The sequence below is a fragment of the Achroia grisella genome, unplaced genomic scaffold, assembly GCF_030625045.1.
Source record: "Achroia grisella isolate CSIRO2021 unplaced genomic scaffold, CSIRO_AGI_Agris_v1 utg1248, whole genome shotgun sequence".
NCBI lineage: Eukaryota > Metazoa > Arthropoda > Insecta > Lepidoptera > Pyralidae > Achroia > Achroia grisella.
In genome coordinates, this window is record NW_026712607.1 from 452992 (window position 1) to 468170 (window position 15179).

The following is a 15179-nucleotide window of genomic DNA, read 5'->3' on the forward strand; positions in this document are numbered from 1 at the left end:
TAAGATTTTATATGAACAATTTGAAAGTTGCTGATGCAAACGTAGGAATAGCATTTTGAAATGATCCATACATAATAATCTCAGGACAATTCACACAGCGCAATCTAGACCCAAGTTAAGCTAGCTAAAGCTTGTGTTATGGGTACTAGACAACTGATACAAATGTGTATACTTTTCGTAACATACATATTATACATAGAAACACACAAACCGATACAAAAAATCATTCTCATGAATACAAATGTTTGTGCCGTGCGAGGAATCGAACCCGCGACCATTGGAAGTAAAGCGGTGTGCTAAACAACTAGACCACCGAGGGCGTCGAATACTAAATACACCGTTTAAGTAACTAAATAATTTTTCTTCTAGAAAAATCGATTTATTTATGACAAGCCCTGAATAAAATTATATGTAATGAAGATTTTAGTCAACAGTGAATCCTTGAAAAGAATATCATAACGAGTGTAATAGCTTTGCGACGGGCGGGCGTGTAAATAATAGCCAGTAATTACACGGCACAAAAGCTAAGTAGATCCGGATTATATTACATCTATCATAGCCCTAAGAGGCCACGCCTTCAAGGCCAGCCCTCGAATTAAGTACAGTTTATCAACAGGTCATTATAAATACGTTTTAAATCAGAATTATTACTAACAGCATTGCTTATTGCAACTTAAGCCCCCGATAGAAGCGCCTTTGTCCCAATAAATACTAATTTACATAGTAATACGTGAGTTTATTTATTAAATAGTTTTATATAGTAGAATCATTAATCTTCATTTACACTATCATATCTGGAAGGTTTGAGCTGAATCGCAAAGTATGAACTATGGGTATGTTGCTATTACTTGCCATTAAGGGCCATCCACAAATCTCGTTACGCAATTTCATCCTTTTTAACCTCTCCCCCGTAGTTGTCACGTTTGCAAGACTACCCACCCCCTATTGTGACGTCACATTTTAAAATTATACACTAGCAAACTGAAAATTAACCTTATGTGTATACAGATAGAATTGGAAATACCTTTGAAGTTTTTTTGGTCTTCAAATTTCGTGTTTGAATACTTTGATATATTGGATTTTGATTTAAACCTTATATTTATACACATTAAGTTGGAAATACTTTTTAAATTTCTCGTTCTTAATTTAAATTTTGTTTTAATAAATGTGACGTCACGAAATTTAGGGCCCGTTTACACTCAACTTGTACGTAATTGTCGACGGGTACGTTCCTATGCCACGTGTGAACGCATCCTTACGGAGCGTGTGTGTATATGTTATATGAAATTGTAAATATTTATTGAAATATATATATGAACACTATTTATTAGCCGATTGGTTAGGCCGCAAAGATTGATGATAATTCTATTATGATTAATTAAAAGAAAACTTTCTCTCCCCCCTCACCCCCTCACACCGCGTAGAGCTTTACCTGACATGGTAGAGACTAGTCACCCTCTTTAAAAGTTTAGTCGTTCTTTGATTATTCGACCAGTCATTCGGAAAGCAGTCTCATCACAAGAAGAACCACCAAAAAAACTAGTGTGTTGTTCTTTTTTTTATATAGCAAGTGCACATTATTGATTGCTTTATTGTATAAAGTCTCCCATGCTAACAGTCCCCTTTAGGGGAATAGTAATTGTTAGTAATGTACCATGTCAGGTTGACTTCCACGCGGTTTGTCCTGGAAACCATCATGAAAAATTCCTGGAGAATTTGTCAGGATGGGCTAACTGACCTGATCTCATGTTCATCTTATCATCCTCCACTGGTGCCCCGCCAGCGTAAACCGTTAGCGCAGGCGGGTGCACCATTACATTATCATTAATTAAAAAACAATATATAATAATATATATATTGTTTTTGTGCAAAGAATTCATGATGTCGACCCAATATACCTAACCGATCGGGCCATAAATCGTGTTCAGCATAGAATTTTTTTTTTTACATTATCTTGTACATTTTTCTTTAAGAATCCAATTCACGTTGAGTATGCGTTAGCTAAAACATTGTCCATAGACAAACTATTGACTAAGTAAGCTATTGAGTTACTTTTCGATATAGAAAGATATTTTAAAATATTTCTAGCGTTTTTAATTTTAGTGTACGGGAGAGAATATTTTCTTGCAAAATATACCTCAATAGTGTATTTAATCAATAAGTTTTAATAGCATAGTTAACCCGTTATAAAAGACAAATTAATAATTTATTTACTTGTATTATTACACTTTATGTTGATCTCAGGGGTAGTATGGTATGAGTTAAATGTCCTAAAGCTGTTTTATTCTGTAAAATACACAAAACTTTATGCCGACCAAATTGCATGTGACTTAACTAACTGCAAGGAATATACTACCTTTTTTTTTGTTTCGTCGTCATGGGAGACCCGCACGACTCCTACCGGCTAAAACCCCTTGGTATCCTCCGAGCGCTTTGTTGCCGGGGTTACGGGATCAAAGTGATATTCAACCGTGAACCCCAGCAGCGCGGGCTCTTCAGCCCAATCCTGAGTCAGCCCCTACTCCTGGCCTCATCCCTTAGGTGACAGCTGACGCCCCCGCGTCAGCTGCCGCGAAACCAAGGAATATACTACCTATCCTATTGGTACAGTTGACATATTCAAAAAATAACGAGCGGGCGAGCGGCAGCTAGTGCCCCGGATTGGTCCGCTGTTCCTACCCTGGTGGCATTGTTTGTAGTTCTTGACACATCTTATTTTTTTAATTTTGTAGTTATGGGATGGCGAAAATGCCTCACGAGTATGGGGCTAAAAGAAAGGCCCGAGTGATAACGGGTTAATTATAATATATATACGCTAATGTTGTCCCAACGTGTATATATTTACCAATATTGTAGTCTTCACAAAATTATATTTAATTAAAAAAAAATTTATGTATTTTTTGTTTATATTTTTTTTAATTCATATTTAACAAGTTGTTATATTTACATGAAGGAAGGTTTAGTCTTGAATAGATAGTTATTTCATTATCAAATATATTGCATCATATGAATACAGAACAAATGTAATAATTGGTCATATTACATTATTGCTGAAATATGCAAGTTATTATAAGTTAAAAAGACTTATACTTGTGAAACCATTTAGCCCTGTCAGACTATCCACGCAGTCTACAATTATTACTGAAATCAATTTTACTATAGGCACTTTTGAATAGTCACATTTAATTCACTCATTCATTGATCCAATTTATTTGATAATGTAACAGCTTCCTTAGTCTGGTTTTTCACTCAACAGCACAACTCAAGTATTTTAGAAACAAATCTTTAAAATTTATATCAGTTATTTGATCCAGTTTATTTGATAATGTAATATCTCCCTTAGTTTTTCAAATAACACAACTTAAGTATTGTATAAACAAGTAAATAAGTCAAGTAAATTCTTGGTATATTTTATTGTTAATGTACTTAGCAGTGTATAGCCTGATTTGTAATGTTTTATTACATAATTTTCACAATTATCTTATTTAGTGGTGGATGCAATTGTAAAATGTATGATTTATGTAAGTTTTTCCATTTGTGAAACAGCAAAGCGTCGCTCAATAACTTATAACTAACGTCCCTGAAGCTTAAATATAACAATTATATAGCCATGATACTAACTCTTGGAACTTCTAGTCGAGACGGTAGAAACTTAGTGTCCAGCCGTGTAAAGACCGCAACCGTTCAACTCTTATTTTTTACTTACATAATATACAGAGTTAGTCACGTACTAGCTACGCGCCCCGGCTTCGCCCGGGTGTACATGTATTATACGTATAAACTTTCCTCTTGAAACCACTTTATCTCTTGCGAAAAATTGCAATAAAATCTGCTGCCTAGTTTAAAAGAGTTAAGCGAATAGACTACGGAAGCATGGGTGTATCTAACCATGGGCTCAGGGTGGGGCAACAGTCAAAAATATTATGCAACTAGCAAACTATACGCACCGTCTTATCCCAATTATTTTCAATTGTCTATTTTGTTTCTAGAGGAAAGTGTTTCATAAGTGACTACTCATAAAACACTTTGCTCTGATATGGGGCCGTTCAAGTATTACGTAAGTACTATGGGGGGGGGGGGGGGGGGGGGGGGGAAGGAGTTTTTAATTTTCTTATTTTGGATGACATGGGGGGTAGGTGAGTCTAGATGACGACTACGTCATCGGTAGTTATTTACTATTTTACACGAATAGTAACCCTCATATTTTCTTTGCAAAAAAACAATACATTAATTGAAAAATGTATATAGCATGACCCTATACATTTTAGTACCATGTAATAGATAAGGTGTATACTCCGGCTGGACACAGAAGGAAAGAGCCTGAAAATAGGTTTGTTCCTATACGAAACTGTTACAAAACTCGACTCTGTTCAAAATACTAAAATCTTAGGAAAGAACCTTTTGTATGATATTTAAATGAAACGCGATAGGTTTTATTAGTGAATTTCCCGTTTTAATAGTGTTTAGGATATTTTCAAATGATAGTAAAAGGTCGACGTGCTTGAGAACTGTTAGTATGACCATTTCTACTAAACTTTCTGTAAAATAAAACCTTAAGAAATATATTACGAGCATATTCTACAATTTCACATATAAATAAAGAGAGTATATTTTAAAAGATGCTGGTTACTGGGTGTCCTCTAAATATAAAATTAGCGACTTTAGGGCTGGTTTTAAAAATATCTTCTTTTTTTTTAATATATTTATCCATGGACCCCTCTATTAACAGAATCAAATTCACATCCATGGCTTAATGGATTCCATTCCATTTATCCATTTTTTTGTTTGCAATCCGAAAATCATAGAGACTTTACTAATATTGAAACCTACAAATGTATTTATTTAATAAATCACCGACATTTGGTGAAAGCCATTTAAACTAAAAGAAGAAGAAGAATAACAAGTAACTTGTTACTTTGTTTTACTACTTTACTCAAATGATGATATAAATTAATAAATAGAAATGAACAAACTAATATAATTAGTAAGTACTGATGATTAGTAGAAAAGTATTCGAATTTTAGACATTTCTTTAATAGAAACACATAATCTGCTCACAGTTCTCAGCTGCCGTCTAAATTGTCGATTGCTTAGCCAACATGCTATTGAAGTCTGCGTGTAATGCCGTAATACCTCAAACAACGCGAGTGAACAGTATAGCTACACTCGTCTTGTCTCGCTTTATCGGCTGCGTGTAGTGGCACGTCTCTGACTGTATCACATTAGAAGGACGTGATTCATAAAAACAGCGTATTACCGTCCAACTCTCCACTTGTACAGCAATTTGTAAATTTTTAACATGTTGGAGATTGTGTTGTATTTACATCTGTATAGCAATGAAATTAACTGTTTGTCCGCGTATATTATGTATATACTTTATTGCATTTGTAACAATATCAAATAAGATGTTATAAAAAAATGTGAGCACGGGTGGACTTATCTCTGAAGATCTCTTCCAGCCAACCTAACGCTGTGATAGAGGTGGTAGTTAGAGGGCAATGATAGTGCTCGAGTTTAAAAAATAAAGCATATGTAATACCCGTTGTGTTTATATATACAAGCAAAGATTCCATAAGGTCGGTTTGTTTGCAACTCCAATATCAGTGCCGTAACCACACAGAGTATAACAATATATTAGTTTTATAATATTAATTCATATGTATGTTAGTCTATAAGATATTTATAATATGGGTTATAGTTGCCTGAAATATGTATATAAATAAAATAAAGTGTACAACTACCGGTGAAGCTGTAAAATCCTACATTAGAAGAGTTCCTAAAAAACAACTGTTATGGAACAATAGTAAAGCAGGAATGTGCTCTTACTGATGTGTATAGTCTGTATTGATTTTAATTATCTATTTTTTTAGAAGCTGGAGTGTTGGACGATAGTATTGTGCGTATATAAGTAAGAGTTTATGTTCATTTGGGACGTGCAAACGTGTAACGTTTCGTGACAAAATTATCAATGTTTACAATGATGAAGTACAGATGATGAGTAGTGATGAATATAGAATGCTCTCACCGAAATTGATCTCCCTAAATCGCTTACAACTATTTCTATATCGCCACTGATTTTGTAGTTGTGTGTAGACGATTTTATTTCTCGCATTTGTGACATGTTTGCACTCTATGGAGAATGTAGGGCCTCTACTATGGAGTGTTGGACCTCAAGATCCCTGCACTCTTTGGAAAGTGTAGGGACCTTAAGGTCCCGTTCGACTTTAGAAGCAAACTACCTTTGGTGGGTTTGGAGTTGATATTCAATTTATTCCTACGATGTTTTTTTCACACATGTACATATAAGTACAGTAGCTGACGCGAGTGTTGTACCAGAAAATGTATTAGAAATAACATCTGTGTAATTCTAGTAATTTTAATAAACAATTAGGTATCGGTTTTGATAATTTTATCACGAAACTCGTAAGTTTAAAAAAAACAATATTATAATTATAATAGAGTAATTGGAGTATCCTTATAATTAATTGTATAAAGGCTAATTAGGATATCAAGTGAGAAGTGTTGGTGTGTTTTTACATAATTCATATAATTTCTACCGAATATCTAAAAAAAATGGAGATTGTGACAAATAAAAGACTTGAATATGCCGATATAGTTATTGTCTTTTATTCCACTATCCCTAGTCCTGTCCTGGAGTCCTAGCTGTGTTTATGCTATATATATACATACAGGGCCGGCGCTAGGGTCCTCAGCGCCCGCATGCAATTTTTAGCGCGGTTTATGTATTATCGTATAAAATATAGAATCTATAGAATACTTAATAAATTATAAATAATGTAACTTAACTATGAATACGGAGTCATAGTTAAGTTACATTATTTATAATTTATTAAGTATTCTATAGATTATATATTTTAATAAAATTATAGTATACATCTGAATCTCGTGATGGCGCCCCCTTTGACGAGGCGCCTGCATGCGTTGCATGCCACGGGCACTATTAAGACTGGTCCCAAGATGGGAGTATACAGGTATTGTTTTTGGATGATATTGGAATGGTAAAGTTATATCAGTCAGCACATCCTGACTAAGTACTTAAATTACCATTTAGTTATTTATGGATGACTAGCTGTTCCGCGACTTCGTCCGCATGGATTTTAACTTTATTTTTCTAAAGTGAAAGATGTTTAAAAATAAAAGTAGCTTAAGTTACTCCTTATTACATCAGCTACCTGCCAAAAAGTCCCGTCAAAATCGGTCCAGCCTTTTCAGAGATTAGCCGGAACAAACAGACAAAAATTGTTATTTTAGTGTATGTACCGTATTTATATTTACCATATATGAATAGAAAACGGTTATTTCAATATTACAAACAGACACTCCAATTTTATTTTTAGATATATAGATAATGGAATGGCACAGTTACTCAGCTAACTCACTGGCTTGCATTGTAAGATGTGTTGCAGTGTAGGATGGGGCAGAGAAATTACAGGATCAGAGGTGTGTCTTCTTAGTCTTCTTCATGGGTGTCATGAAACGCAAGTCTTCGTTACGAACCCCCTCTAATTATTGTCAACTTTGTGATGAAAGCAGGACTTGATGTAACATTTCTTTGAGAATATTTGATTTTTTTCTCGTTTATCGATTAATATTGGGTCTGTTATTGATGTTATAGTATTATTTGATGATTTTTTGAGGCATATTTGTCAAAATCGTAGATCACTAGGCTATGATGACTTGTGTACCTCATAGACGGCCCGCCTGATGGTAAGCGATACGTTTACCCTATATACAACAGCACCACAGCTACGACATGTGGTATATGCGTTAAAATTTGACAAAATAAAAACAATGAAATAGAAAAAGCATCATAAATGCATTTATTTTGTATAAATCACATCATAGTGCAACTAAGGTCCGTACAAATTTATAGCGATACAAAAAGGTCAATATTTAATAGTCTGCTGATACATAAACATATTTTTAAGACAAACATAAAACCATATGCAGATTGCACTGTAAGTACTTTTTATAACACAAACGAGCTTGCGGCTCACCTGATGGTAAATGATTACCGGCGACCATGAACATCCGCAACACCAGGGGAATTACGTTGCCTCCCTTTTAAGAAGGAATTAGCTCTTTTCTTACCTATAGAATATTAAAACCGAAATTTCAATATCGAATCGGTTGGATATACCATTACTGGAAGGTAAGAGCAATGACACCATAGACATCAATCATTCAACATCTATGGTTTACAATGTAAGGGAGATGGAAAACATCATTGTAACAATATAAACTTCTCTAAATTTAAGATATGGTTATTTTGCATATATATATGCTCCTACAATTGTGTAAGCGAGATGAAAGACAATGCAAAAACCAGAAAATTATTTCAATAACATTATGTTGCAATCTTCATATAGTTTTTAGATTATTAGCATAGATAATTCAATCTGTAACCCATTTGTTAGTATAAAAATTTTGCGTCCCACATTCTCTATGGGTTTTTTATTTGTGGTATTATCCACCCAACAGGAAGAGGAGATCCTTCGTCGCTTGCAAACTGGTCCCATTGAGATCTGAAATTTTTTTTTTTTTTAGTTAGTTATTCCTATTTCTATTTCTATTTTTCACGATGGTTTCCAGGGAGAACCACCTGGTGGATGCCAGCAGTAATGTCATTCAGAATCACAGGTTGATGCCTTGGGGTCATTTACAACCCCTAAAGATGAACTGTTTGGGGTGGCAATGTACCATGTCAGTTAGCCCATATCATGATAAATTCTTGGTGAATTTTTCACGATGGGTTGACCTGACCTCATGGTATCTTATGGAGCCAGGAAACCGTTGGGGTCATATTATCATCCATAAAAAAAAAAAAAACTGTTTGGGGTGACCACCGCACTAAATGCTTCTCCTGAAGCAACAACCCCCGGGTGTCTGGAGCTAATGACTTCTTACATTAGAGCTCTAAATATTGGTCGTAAAAATGAGCCATATTTGTTTCTTTTTTTATAGTCAGGATAGTTTTTATTTATAAGCTAAAATTACTGTTACAATTGCATGTGTACACATGTCTGACGGTTTCAGTGGTCTAGTGGTTTAGCTCACCGCTTTACTTCCGATGTTCGCGGGTTCGATTCCACGGACGAAGCAAACAATTGTATTCATGAGTATGATTGTATCCGTCTAGGTATTTTCTATGTATATTATGTATGTATTTAAAAAAAACTAATATTTGCATCATATCTCTAGTACCCATAACACAAGCTCTGCTTACGTGGGACTAGATGGCACTGTGTTAATTGTCCAGGGTTATATATTAACATAAATTTAAAAGTGTCTTTCTATTCACAATTAAACTGCTGAGAAGATCTCAATAACAACTAACGTGAAGATTATTTCTAAAACAAAAGCAGACAATGTTGCCGTTAATAGTAGATAGTTTAATTAATTGATACTACAACAAATGTACAAAGTTTCCGTCTGTTAAAATACACACACTTACCTAACACCAACAAATTTGGTGAGGTCGCCACAGAAATCAACCTGAGGCAGTGACCCACCAAACAGACACTCCCGCCACATGCTCAAGTTCTCCACAATGTGCTCTGCCCTCACATTGCTGAGTTCATTCTGTTGACTGTCCTGCTGCAACTTATCACGTAACTCCATCTCTTCTTTATCATACGCGGCCAGTTTTTCTACCCATAAGGACTTTAATTTTTCTGCAATTTTTTTTAACATCATGTTAATTCAATCAAGTTTAGTGGATACCTTTATGTAGTCAGTTTAATTTATACTAATATTATAAAGAGGTTAAGTTTGTTCGGGATAATCTCTGGTACAGATCCAATTTTTAAATTCGTAGAAAGGTATATTGTACCCAAGTGTTATGGCTACGTAACATTACGGCCAATAGAAGTGGAGCAGTAATGAAAAATGTGGCAAAAATGCTTCCGTTGCATGCGCTGCGTAAACGGTTAGTTACGCAAAAAATATGTAAAACGTAATCATTCTCCATTAAAAGTTCATAAAAAAAGTATACCGTCGAAATATTCTAATCAGTGTCCGTAACCCAAACAGATCAGTCCCTACAAGCAGCCTCATCATCCATGATGATGAGGTCACTAACCTTTGCACTCAGTCATATTAGTCACTAACCTTTGCACTCAGTCATATTAGTCACTAACCTTCGCACTCAGTCATTAGAGGGAGTTCATTGACCCGGGCCACCACGGCGCTACAATTTTGAACTTTATAGCGCGCATGACTGCTTCAACTTCCTCTATCATACTCGACCATATTTTAAGGAACCCAATGTTCCGTTAAGAAACTTACCAATACTATTAATAAATTCTTCAGCTTCCTTTTCAGACACGTGAGCACCCCGTCCTTTAGCTGTATTCTGTCGAGCTTTACGAAGCTTCACCAGAGCATCCAGTTTTGCGAGACATTTCTTAGCATCACTCTTTTTCCTGATAACTTCCTTCAGTACCATATCTGCTTGCAATTTGGCTTCCACTTCCTAAATATAAAAAAAAAATCATAGCTCACAAAATTACGAAAGAAGTTAGTTAAGAAAAGTTACAATAAGTATATAACTGACCAATTCACACAGTGCCATGCCAAAAAAAATAATTATAAAATCATAACAATATAGAAATAGAAATGTTAATCTTACTAATATTATAATTGCGGAAATTTGTGAGTGTGGATGGATGTTTGTTACTCTGTCAGGCAAAAACTACTTAATGGATTCTAATTAAACTTTACAATAATATAGCTTATACATCACAATAACATATAGACTATAATTTCACGCGGGTACAGCTAGTTCTTTATATTTATGACAATATTAAAATTTCTCATCAATATAATCGGTGATGAAATATTAGACTTCAGTAATTAACAGACTTTAATGCATTCTTAAATTTACTTGTGGACCTGCACAAGATTTTTAGTAAATTAGACTAGCTTTTGCCCACAACTTCGCTCGTGTTAATTTATCCCCCTGGGGGTGGAATTTATCAAAATCCTTTCTTAGGGATGCCTACGTCATACGTGTCACTTTCATCGTCATATGTATGCAAAATCACAGCCCGATCGGTTTAAAATTGACAAAGATTCATATAAACTTTTGTCCCCTATTTTATCAGTTTGGGGGTAGAATTAATCAAAATCCTTTCTTAGTGGATGCCTACGTCATAACATCTACCTGCATGCCAAATTTCAGCCCGATCCGTCCAGTGGTTTGGGCTGAGCGTTGATAGATCACTATGTCAGTCACCTTTGAGATATGATGCTCTATATCTCAAAGATACTCCATATCGAAGGGCTGATCGCAGAAAGAGAAAAAAAAAAAAAAAACCTTTGAGATATATTTATTTAGATAGTAAACGATGGAGCTTGATATATAACCTTGAAACCATTATATATATGCTTTTTCCAAGCAAAGTGGTTTAATGGCCAGTAGCTAACTTGAACTGACAAGTATTCAAGGAAATTTTTCAATAAGTCATCAACAAAGAAACATACCTGTTTAACTTTAAGAATATCATCCTTAATTTTCTGAAGATTCTCATCAATCTTTCGCGACTTCTCTTCCAATCTTCGGATGGTGTCTCCTTTCTCTTTCTTCCTTTCTAAGCGTAACCTCTTCAATCTCAACCTTTTCGCTATCCTCTTTGTTATAACCTTTTTCAATGTATCCATGTGCAAATTGTTAATATTAGAGAGTGAATTATTAATACTCGCTTTACATTGCTCAATTTCTTCAACCCTGGACTGCCATTCATCATCAGACAGTGTTTTTAGATTGTCAGCCAAATATTTCTCTTTGCTTTTAATAATATCCACAGATAAAACTATATTGTTTATGTCATCTCTGACTTTGGATATAGATGTTGATTTTTGTTTTGATTCGGAATTGTTAGTTGTAGTTTTTAGTTCGAATTTTGTTATGAATTCCTGATCTGTTTCAGGTGTATCAGCATTTGGATGTGCAATAGGCGGAATATAATACAACGGAGGAGGTGGTGGTCCTGGTATATAGTTAGGTGGTGGATAATTATGTCGGAATGTAAAACTGTTCCCTCGAAAATTATAATAATTTTGGTTATACGACATGATTTCTAAATGTTATATAAAATATAAAACTAGCAAATAATATTAATACAGTAATTATGATATCGTTTCAGGCAGTTGCTTTTCAGCTTCTTTTAATACGTTTTGAGCTGCTACGTAATCCTCGTGCTCCTTGAGATCCTCTTCAGTTTCTAATGTGTTTTTGAGGTCTGCAAATGCTTTTATCAATCTAAAACAGAATAAATAATAACTTTCTACTAACCATTGAGAATTTTTTTGTGCATTATAGAGTAATTTTAGTGATACCATAATTTTAAAAAGTAGTGTTTACAATTACTTTAGTTTCATACTAATTCTGAAGAAATGTACTTCCACAAAATAATATGGAACTCAATAAATATTTTAACTTTTTTAATTCAAAAGTGCTTCATTTCCAATTTGTTATGTACTAAATTTGTCACCATTATACTGAAAATGTTATAAGAAATTATATATGTGTATTCACTAAGAAAATTATTTAATCATTTAGATGCACCAAGAGCACATACAATATGATAGTCACAAAATCAACTTAATTAACATTAAATTCAATTATGTTAATTTTATTATTAAATTAATTAACATATAGATACTGTAGCAATAATATACAGAAAACAAAAGGCGAAATAATAATGTAAATAAAAAAAACATTCAATGATAAAAAATAAGAAGCATAAACCTAACAAAGCTTTTGCAAGGAACAAAGAGTACCTATGACTCATGATTTCATAATATTTAGAAAATGTATTTCAAATTTAGAAATATTTTAGAAACTGGCCAGTAATAAAAATATATTCCCCCATTAATTAATAATTATTATTTATGTACTTTCAGTATATTTAATACATTTCTCATTTTAGTAGAGAAGCCTTAATAACCTAAAACCATCTGGTATTTTAAGTATTTTTATCTCTATTCTGGTTTCCTTTAAAATCATAATTTAACATAGATATGATGTTAAATATAGTAAAGAATTGCTTACCGCCGCTGACAGTCAGGAACCATCATCAGGGACTCCTGCAAGACTTCCTCCTGCTTTCGTATATTATGTTCGTCCTGCCCTTCGTCTTTTATCTTCTGTATTCTATTCTTCTGCAATTCAGCCTCCTTCTCGTACACTACTTTTTCCTTGGCTATGCGTTTTACAACGCCAGTCTTTATTTTAATTTGTCGAAGTCTAGGATCTGCCATAGCGATGGAAAGTTCAAAAAAATTTAGTTCAATCACCTTATATTTTTTACGTTACATTGACACAAACAATTTGACATGAGGATATTGACAATGAACTTTTAGTTTTGATTGACTATTTTTTAAAACTATTTTTACGGCTTTGGATACTCAAACTCGAAATTATGTATTCACGTAGGAATTTTGGGCCTCTTGTAAATCTCGTATTGTCATCCTTGTTACATGCTTAGACTCCTTAAAGTCTAATAGCAAAACAAAATTGATCTGAAGAACATGGAATAGGCATTTGAATTCTTAATTATCCATTTTTTTACACTATGTAGTTACAAATGATGTTTTTAACTTTCGACTATGGTTAAATTATGCGACTCTCAAGGGCGGAATCCATAATTTACTTGCTGAAGGTTTTCCATTTAGAGAAAACATGTGATTTTTGTTCATTGCCTATATTGATATTCTTATAGAGAGAGAGAGAGAGAGCAAAGCAGATTTTTTTTATTTGTACTTTTTTTATTACTACTGATAATCAGCACTGTAGTATAATTATACTACAGTATAAATGCTGAGTGGGTGTCACATTCAGCGTTACTAGTATGTTTTAGCTTTTAAGTCGTATAGTAAATAAGAATACTGTAATGTTGAATAAATGTCTTTATTATTATTACGTTTGAAAAATTATTTTCCTGAAATTATTCTTATGATCTGAAAGGTATATTTAGTACCGAGTGACATAGGCTGCATACCTATTTTGTAATTGAGGTAAGTAACTTTTTTCATCAACGGACCAATTAACTTTTTAAAATATTTTGGCGGGCCGCACATAAAGTAAAACTTATTATTAATTTACCAAAGTTTATTTATGTTAAACATTAGAATATAAAATTGTAGAATAAAAATTTTAACAATTAAAGATAGCGTATTCTATTTTTAATTTAAAATAAAATACCGCGCCGCGGGAATAAGAAATTTCAAAATAAAAGACGCGGCGCGGTTTTATTGCATGTGTGAGTAACTCCAGCGTAAGTAACTCATCAGAAAAAAATGTTTCATGTTTAGTATGTACTTATTACCATTTTATTATAATTAATTTTATACTAATATATGGATGGGAGACAATCAAAAAATCAATTCAATTTTAGAAATGCTTGGCGGGCCGCACAAATATGTTTTACGGGCCGCGTGTTTCTAATCCCTATGTTTTATATTCAAAACCCAAATTTATTATTATTAATAGAGCATTTTAAAAATAATAAATTTAAAAATCATGTTATTCATAAAATTACTACACATAAAGTTAACAATAAAGAATACATTGTACCTAAGGTCTGTAATTATTACGGATCAAGAACTAGAAAATATCTAGTTCCAAAATATTATAATATGTTACCAAAAAAATATAAGATCATTAGATAATGTATCCAAAAAATTATTCAAAAAGAAATTATTAAACTTTTTTGTAAACAAATATTGTATGGCATAAGATACCTGGTTCTACAGGAATGTGTTTATGTGAATGTATGTGTGTGTAATCTATATAGATTAGAAATAAGTATTAAGTTAAGGGGGTCTTCCTATGTGATGGGTTGAAAAAATCGATTTTTTTTTTTTTTATAAATTATGTCTAGAATATATAAAGCGATGTGTGAAAATTCGATAAAAAAAGATACAGCAGGTAAAAGAAAGGCGGTTCGGAGCGGTGAGTCGGCAGTTAGAGACCGGGCCTATTGTGTACCGTCGGCTTTAAAATGGCCTTTTTTTATTAATATATTTGTTTATACAAGTTTAGAAACGTTTCTACAGACTTAAACAGAAATTTCTATTGTTATAATATTTTACCGACTTTTTTTTAGTCTTGTTTGAACTTCGAAGAGAGCAAAACAAATAATTTTTTTTCATAA

General features: G+C 33.3%; 2 protein-coding genes across 2 annotated transcripts; both read right to left on the reverse strand.

Moving 5' to 3' along the window:
- Positions 1 to 8098: 8098 nt before the first annotated feature.
- LOC131854928 (inner centromere protein-like) lies at positions 8099 to 12096 on the reverse strand. Its single transcript, XM_059206111.1, has 4 exons — positions 11506 to 12096; positions 10309 to 10495; positions 9476 to 9695; positions 8099 to 8546 (listed from the first exon to the last, which is right to left on the reverse strand). Exons 1-4 carry the CDS (start codon positions 12094 to 12096, stop codon positions 8465 to 8467), a joined length of 1080 nt encoding a protein of 359 aa, XP_059062094.1. The 3' UTR covers positions 8099 to 8464.
- A 54-nt stretch (positions 12097 to 12150) lies between these two features.
- On the reverse strand, positions 12151 to 13371 carry LOC131854931 (tubulin-specific chaperone A). Its single transcript, XM_059206115.1, has 2 exons — positions 13076 to 13371; positions 12151 to 12283 (listed from the first exon to the last, which is right to left on the reverse strand). Exons 1-2 carry the CDS (start codon positions 13282 to 13284, stop codon positions 12151 to 12153), a joined length of 342 nt encoding a protein of 113 aa, XP_059062098.1. The 5' UTR covers positions 13285 to 13371.
- Between the last annotated feature and the right edge of the window lie 1808 nt (positions 13372 to 15179).

Excerpts from the sequence above, each read along its gene's own strand:
- LOC131854928 (XM_059206111.1), bottom strand. The coding sequence starts at position 12,096 with ATGTCGTATAACCAAAATTATTATAATTTTCGAGGGAACAGTTTTACA. Across the intron at positions 10,496-11,505 it reads ATATTCTTAAAGTTAAACAG|GAAGTGGAAGCCAAATTGCA; the intron begins GTATGTTTCTTT and ends TTTTATATTTAG. Across the intron at positions 9,696-10,308 it reads AGAATTTATTAATAGTATTG|AAAAATTAAAGTCCTTATGG; the intron begins GTAAGTTTCTTA and ends AAAAAATTGCAG.
- LOC131854931 (XM_059206115.1), bottom strand. The coding sequence starts at position 13,284 with ATGGCAGATCCTAGACTTCGACAAATTAAAATAAAGACTGGCGTTGTA. Across the intron at positions 12,284-13,075 it reads GTTCCTGACTGTCAGCGGCG|ATTGATAAAAGCATTTGCAG; the intron begins GTAAGCAATTCT and ends ATTCTGTTTTAG.